The sequence below is a fragment of the Octodon degus genome, unplaced genomic scaffold (genome assembly GCF_000260255.1).
Source record: "Octodon degus isolate 3935 unplaced genomic scaffold, OctDeg1.0 scaffold00218, whole genome shotgun sequence".
NCBI classification, from domain to species: domain Eukaryota; kingdom Metazoa; phylum Chordata; class Mammalia; order Rodentia; family Octodontidae; genus Octodon; species Octodon degus.
This window is the reverse complement of record NW_004524794.1, coordinates 1,477,380-1,484,414: the sequence shown is the minus strand read 5'-3', so window position 1 is coordinate 1,484,414 and position 7,035 is coordinate 1,477,380. Positions and strand designations below refer to the sequence as shown.

The 7,035-nt window shown below is 56.3% G+C and overlaps 1 protein-coding gene across 1 annotated transcript in view; it reads left to right on the top strand.

Annotated features, from left to right (window-relative positions):
* Znf185 (zinc finger protein 185 with LIM domain) overlaps positions 1 to 5,034 on the top strand; it is a 55,304-nt gene extending 50,270 nt beyond the window's left edge. Inside the window, exons 17-19 of the mRNA XM_023705375.1 lie at positions 1,939 to 1,945; positions 2,048 to 2,323; positions 2,968 to 5,034. Coding sequence (XP_023561143.1) covers positions 1,939 to 1,945; positions 2,048 to 2,323 — 283 coding nt within the window. The 3' untranslated portion in view covers positions 2,968 to 5,034. The remainder of the gene's footprint in view (positions 1 to 1,938; positions 1,946 to 2,047; positions 2,324 to 2,967) is intronic.
* The last annotated feature ends 2,001 nt before the right edge of the window (positions 5,035 to 7,035 follow it).

Sequence of the window (7,035 nt, the reverse complement as noted above, 5' to 3'; positions counted from 1 at the left end):
TGGTGCCCACGAAAGCCTGGTGACACCGGGGCATGGAGGGCAGCAGGGGATGTGCACTGGCCGGGTGGAGAGTTGGCCTGGTGGGTCTGATGGAGTGAAGGGAGGCTGATGCTAGGTGGCAGGTCTTTGCAGTGATATAGGGGCAGAGGGAACAATGGGAAGCGCTTGTGTGTCATATGGACTCCTATTGGGCATGTATTCTTCACTTTTAAGATCACCATACCTGGTGTGACAGAACACATTGTTGGCATTGGGATGAAGTGCAGCAAAATTAAAAGAACCTGAAACTCAGGCTGCTCCTGAGTGTGTCAGCAAACATGGCGGTGCAATGCATTCAGGGACAATGTCACCTGAGTGTGTAGAGCCCAAGAAAGGCTTTGGGGAGGTGGAGGTTCTGGCCTCTGAGGAGAGGGTGCAGCACAGCCAGCCAGGAGGCAGCCCTGGGGAGTCTTTCCCTGCATGCAGAAAGCTTCTGTGGCAGAGAAGTTGACCTGGGATCCTAGGACGCTTCTCTTGAGGGTCAGCGTTTTGCTTGACAGCAGGAGCTGTGAACCAGGAGCATGGGTCAGCGGGCACAGTTGTTTAGGTAGCAGAGCCACTTAGACCTGAAGGTCTCAGGCTGGGCTGTGGCCTCAGAGCAAGGTGCATCCTAGGAAAAGCCTCCATGAGGTTCAGATGATTCCATCCTATAAGCTGTTTCTTCAGGGACCTTGAGCAGAGGCTTTCCAACCCTCTCAGGTGACAATTCCCGTTTCTGTTGTTACACGTGGTGCCACCAAAATGTGGGGTTCTGGATGTCCAGCCTGTGGAGGGCATGACCACCCTCACCGCTCCTTTCATTAATATATTTTGTGATAGAGATACTGGGAAAAGGGAATTAACTTATTTGAAAGTCAAGAGATGCTGATTTGAGAAGACAGATTCATCGATGTATGCAAGGGGGACAGTTTGGACAACTGTACTGTGCATTACTCCTGGTCGATGGAAAGGAGCAGAGAGCAGTTTGTTTTGTCTCCATTTCTCAGTTGTCTGTACTTTTTTGCTTCTTAATATGTGGTGCATTTATTTTTTTCTTTCTTCTCCCAATTTTGAAGCACATATCTAGTAATATGAATAAGTGGTTGGAAAAGAACGCTATGTATTACCACAAATACTGTGAAATTCTTGCTACTCTTTTACTTACGTGGAATTCTGTATCACTTGTAATGATACCTGTTTTAGTTCTAATTTGTACTGTCTTTTAAAAAATAGAATTAAGATACTGGGTGGGCACAGCTGACACCAAATGGGCCTGAACTGTTGGCCGCCTCTGGGTAGGTGCAAGCCTTTTCAAGAACTCAAATGGCAGAAATGTGACATGTGAGTAGGAGGGGTAATTCTTTACAGTGACAAAGAGAACTGGCAGGAGAGAGGCGTCAGAGAGTAAAACATTTCCTCGTTGGCCCCATTTCCTCTAGAAAGCTGCCTGGCTGACGGGCAAAGGGCCATGGACTGGGCCTCCCCAGAATTCGGTGCATTCGCAGCACCTCTTGGGGAGTCAGGGCGAGAAGCCCCTGCCTGGACCCTGCAGAGCTGGACACGAGGGTGCTTTGGCTCGTCGGCTTTGAGGCTGGGTGGGAGTATCCATGGCTGTCATCCCTGAAGAGGTGCCCTGAGAGTATACCGGAAATGGTCCTTCCCTCTTGTGGGACCTTACTGCCACCTTCCTCTGGGTCATACATATCACCAGCACAGCCACCCATTCTGACCTCAGCAGCAGGCAAGCACTGCTGGCTGGCATGTATGGAGCAGCTGTGCCTGGCACTAGGCTCAGCACTCACCATGGCCCATGGCCCAGAGCGCTCCTGGCGGCCTTGGGCAGTGTGTTCTACCACTCTGGCCGTTTCATCAGTGAGGAAATGCAAACTGGGAGCCTTGAGTCTCTTGCACCCCTTCCAGCTATGAAGTAGCGGGGAGAAGTTAGAATCTGAAATCTGGGCTCCTCACCACTGTACCGTGATCCGAGCAGCCAGTGTTTGTGGTTCTTCCATTCCGTTTGCTTCTCAAGCTGAATTTAGTGTGTGTGGTTTGTTCGTCTGTTTCTATTGGTTGGTGCCTGCTGAGAAGGGCAGGACGTGCCACAGCTGACGCCACCTACCTGCCCACCCGCTCGGCCCCGCTCCTGCTCCACTTCCCTGTACTACCGCACACGGCTCTCCCACCTCCTCCTTGCTTCCTCTTTCAGTGTGGCATCTGCAGGAAGCCAATGGGCGACCTCCTGGATCAGATCTACCTGCATCGAGACACCATCCACTGTGGGAAGTGCTATGAGAAGCTCTTCTAGGTGGGTGCCGCCCGCTCATGGGACAGCAGACAGGACACTCATGGAGGGAGAAATTTTCTGGTCTTACTGTAGGGTACAGTATGGCTCCACCTTGTAGAGGCACAGACAGAGCCCCTCCCTGAGGACGCTTCCCAAGCTGCCGAAGGCGCAGTCTCCTTCTCTCAAGAAACGTCTTCCATCCAGCACCCTGTGTGCCTGCTAGCTTCTCTGCACCATGAGCTGGGCCCGGTTAGCCCTCATTTCTGCCAAGGAAATACAGACCTGGGAAAGGAAAGGCTCTAGGGAACTACCTCCATGTTTACAGCGGAAGCAGGACCTCACTGGGCCCTGTAGAACCAGCCCCCACTGCCCACCTGATTCCCATTCAAACTCAGTCGCCCCATCGGGTCAGCCTCTGTGCTCAGAGCCAGTGGCGGTGCCCGCAGGGTCCAGGCACAGAGCAGAGTAGCTCCCTGGGGCACAGAGAGCAAGGCTAGCGACCAGACCTGTGTCCCACGGCACACAGTTGCCTTCTCGGGGGAAAACGCATCCCTGCTGACCTCTAGCTGCTGCTGACGGGCCAAGTAACCCAGCCAGGAGCTGCTGGCTGTGTGTGGGGTGGGATGTAGTTGCTGTGCTGATAGCTGCTTCTGTTTTGCTTGCAGCTCCAGGGCACCGAGAAGCTAAGGGGTCCTGGATGAGACTGACTGCCCAGGTGGCTGGACGCTGTTCCCTGCCTTCCTCCCTCGGATACCTTCATCCTCTTGGCCTTCTTAGGTTGCGCTTGCCTGCCTCCAGCATCCCGTCTACGCAGTGCCACGGGGATTCCTTCCGTGTAGCTTTCAGTGCCTGGAAGGCGCTTTGTGTTCAAAGGCTTCACTCAGGCTAGGGCAGAGGACTGAGCAAGAATGGCGTCCTGGCTTCCCCAAGTCACACTGGCTTTCCAGGGAGTGCAGGTGGCAGAGCTGCAGACTGTTGACGAGCCCTGCTGGGTAAATTACAGGCATTAGATGCTGAGGGTTAGCTTAGGCCAGTCCTCAGCTCATCTAATGTCAGTACGTGTTCTTCATTTTCCATACCATTTGTAGAGTAGTTAGAAGCCTGTGATGGAATGCTGCACACCACTTCCCTAACCTTCCCCTTCATGCCTCTCATGGGAGTGGAACTTGCCTCGCAGGTGCATGGGAATGCAATAGAAGGGTTATGCAGCTAGGCCTAAATTCCTTAGCGTTGGGTTCACAAAGCTACTGACCAAAGGGCCGTTGAGTGGGGACAGCTGATTGATACCATTGCCCTCAGTTCCTGCTCCTTGAGCTTCCCACCCACATCCTCTCAAGTGGCCTGTAGGGACAGTGGACCCTGGAGGGAATGGCACGAGCCACAAGCAGCTGACAAACATTTCTTGCTGCCTTGCTACCTGTCAGGAACTATGATAGAGAGAAGTTCTCAGTCCCCAGAGATGGCGTCCTTTCCCCATGTCACAGATGGGGCATGGGAGGCACAGAGCGGTGCACGGTGTGTCTGAAGAGCCTCGAGTGGCACCACCGCTGTCCCTCCCCTGGAGCCCACGCTCTGTCCAGGAGCCAAGAGTTATGTATATGTGGGTGCCCACAGCTTTGGAGGAGGTAATCCCCCAGGGAGACCTGCCCTCGGGGCAGATGCGAACTCCCATTCCTGGCATCCCATGTCCCCTGAAATCCCCTGCCTCCAAGCACTGTCAGCCAAAGGTGTGAGCCTTCCTCCCCTCCCCTCTCTGTGACATGTGCCCCAGAACTGATGCTCCTGGCTGGCAGCAGAGCAGCCTCTCATGCGGTCCACACAGGGGTCTGTCAGCCCAGAGGGCGTGCTCTTGGGCTAGGAGCCCCAGCAAGCAGCAGTCGGTGACCTCCACTTCCTCAGTTCAGTCCACCTCCAGCTGGGGCACCTACCGGGTGACCAGGCACTCACGTTGGGGCGATCTCCTGGGGTGTGGCCGGTGCGGGCCCACTTTGCTCAGGCCGTGTTCAGCTTCACCTGCAGGCCCTGCAGGCCGCTGCAGCCTTTGCCCCCGGATCTGGCTAATGAACCTCTCAAGAGGGAGAATCAACCACCTTAGAGTTGCTCGCATGCAGGCCCAGGGCCTGTCTCTTGAGGTCTCTAAGCTGTCTCTCCAAGAGTCTCCTTTGCAGCCCTGTGTGCCCTGGTGGCGGACTTCTTTGTTCTTCCCGCCACGTGAGTGCAGGGGACGTTCTGTGAATCTGCAGAGCTGCGCTGCAGGGTTGCTCTGCCAGGAAGCAGGGGGCAGGGTGCCCTGTAAGCACACTGCATGCGGTAGACTTCCTCAGGGTGGCTCCTGGTGTTGGACTTGGCCCAGCGTGGGCACTCCCACACAGACGCCACGTGGATGACTACAAGAGACAGAAGTCACTCGGCTGGGGAGAGCTGCCACCTCGGAGTGTCAGCAGGGGCCCGGTGATGCATGGCAAGGCGAAGAGCCCCAAGAGAGACAGGTGCCCCCCTTACAGGGACACACTGCCGTGCAGGGCGGCTCAGAGCCGACAGACAGGACTGGGAGGCAAGGCGTGCGAGATCCGTGTGGATTCATCTGAAACGGCCCCTCGTGTCTCTTTCAATCGAGCATTCTGCAGCCTCAAGGGGGAGGGGTGGCTGCGTCGCCTTCCGGCTCCTTTGCAGCTGCTGAGTGTGTCTACTCGCACTCGCTCACGCCACAGCAGTGTACACAGTTTGCATAAACGCTCAGATGTTACCCGTGTCAGTGTGAAAGTCTCCTCGTGAAGGGTGATAACTGGGTGTATTCAGCCGCGGGGCTTGCCGCATCCTTCCCCTTAACAGAAGCAGCCGAGTGCTGACCAGGCAGGGATGGGAGGCTCGTTCGCACAGGGGTGGAGCCCAGGCTTGCCGAGGCCCGAGAGGTGGCGCACTGCGCTTGGGAGGGTCCATCTGCGCCTTGAACGCCCTCACACGCAGGGCCACCGAGGCCGTCCTGCACACATGCAGGACCTGGAAGTATCACGCCCCGGGCCTGGACTTGGCACAGGACTGAGCCTCCTTCATTTTTTCTCATCCCGTTCGCTTCACCTCCCTGCCATCCTGTGGTCCCTGCCCCACCAAAGGGAGATCTACCTCCCTACTGCTACGGTCTGCCTTGCACATTGCTCTTCCATTGCATTTTGGCTTTCTCATCTAAGAGAAGCCATGTGACCACTGGGGAAGCTGAGGTGGGAGGATTTCTGCCTGGGGTGCGTAGTGAGTTCAAAGCCAGCAGGGATTGCATAGAGAGACCCTCTCTCTAACATAGGAAAATGAAACACAACAAAGCAAAGGAAAACAAGAAAGAAACCACGTGATATATCCGGTCATGCATAAACTGTACATCCTTTCGAACGGTGCTCTCAGTGAGTGCCCATTTCCCACAAAACAACGAGCTTTACATTTTGTATGGCAGGGTGGCCCTCCGCTGTGAGTAAATTCCCCGTTCAGAAAACGGACACTTCCCTTGAACTCTGGCCTCCACGGATTGACATCTGTGTCCCTGTGGTTGCCACCCACGGTGGTCTCGCCTCCCTCTCCTGAACGGCAGCCCTCGCAGGGATGGCGCTCCTTCTCAGGGGCCCTCTCTCAGACAGCTGCTCCCATTTACCCGTTCCTGGTCCCTTCGGCTCTTCCTTCACACCACTTCTCATCAGGCGGTGCTCCAAGGCCCTGTGCAGAGATGCCGCCTGCCCGTGTCCAGGGGAACCTACTCCTCCGCCTGGGTACCAGACGCAAGGCTGTTGCCTCTCGCTCTGTGAGGCCAGGGCCCCGGTGTTCTTCAAGATTGCAGTGCTGCCCTTTGGCCTAGAAAGTCATGCATGCTTCTCAGCTGCTCATTGTCACGGCTGATACCTGGACGTATGTACCCGAGTGCCTCCTGTGCTCACAGGGTGCGCCCTTCTCAAGAGGCTGGGTCCAGGTGTGGGATCCCAGGATTACGATTGCGTGGTTTCTAAATCAGCCCTCTGATTGGTTTAGCACCGTTCTGGTGTGGGTGATTGGGAAGCTCGCGCTAGGTGTGGGGACTCCCCAAAGGCTGGTCCCCCGGTCGGGAGCCGGGGGAGATCCAGGCCGGTGCTTCTCTTTCTGCTGTCTTGCTGCCCGCTGCCTCCTGCCTGGCGGCCCACGGAGTGCTTCTCCTCTGCAATCCCCTGGGCCAGGCCACCTGCCCTGGCCTGGAGTCAGCCTCCCATAGACTGAAACCAGAGCCCACTGTGAGTGGAAACGCACCTTTCCTCCACCAGCCCCGTTAGCTCTGTCTCCTCCAGGAAAAGCACAGCTAGGAGGAGTGTCATGTGGAGATGCAGGCTACATCCCACGTAAGTTGTGATCCAGCCTCACACGGGCATTCTAAGAGAGACAGCGCACCACTCGAAAGAGCTTCTACCACTGGGCAGGGGCCTCGGGGCTACTCTAAGAATGTCCCTCAGCCGCATCTGGGCTGCAGGGGTACAGTTGGGAAAGGAGGCAGAGCTTCTGCCGATGCACGAGACGGGACTGGAGCAGGGGCTCCCAAGTAGGCCTTTCCCCCTCAGCTCGGAGGGGGCATCGTAAACACAGGGCCCTGTCATATGGGAGCGTCCTAATCCTGACACAGAGGAGCCCGGAGAGCAGCGAGCCGCTGACCCTGAGGCGGGACAAGGGCTGCGCAGTGCTCACGGGGCGGCCTGGAGCTGAGAGGCCTAGAACGCTGGGTGGCT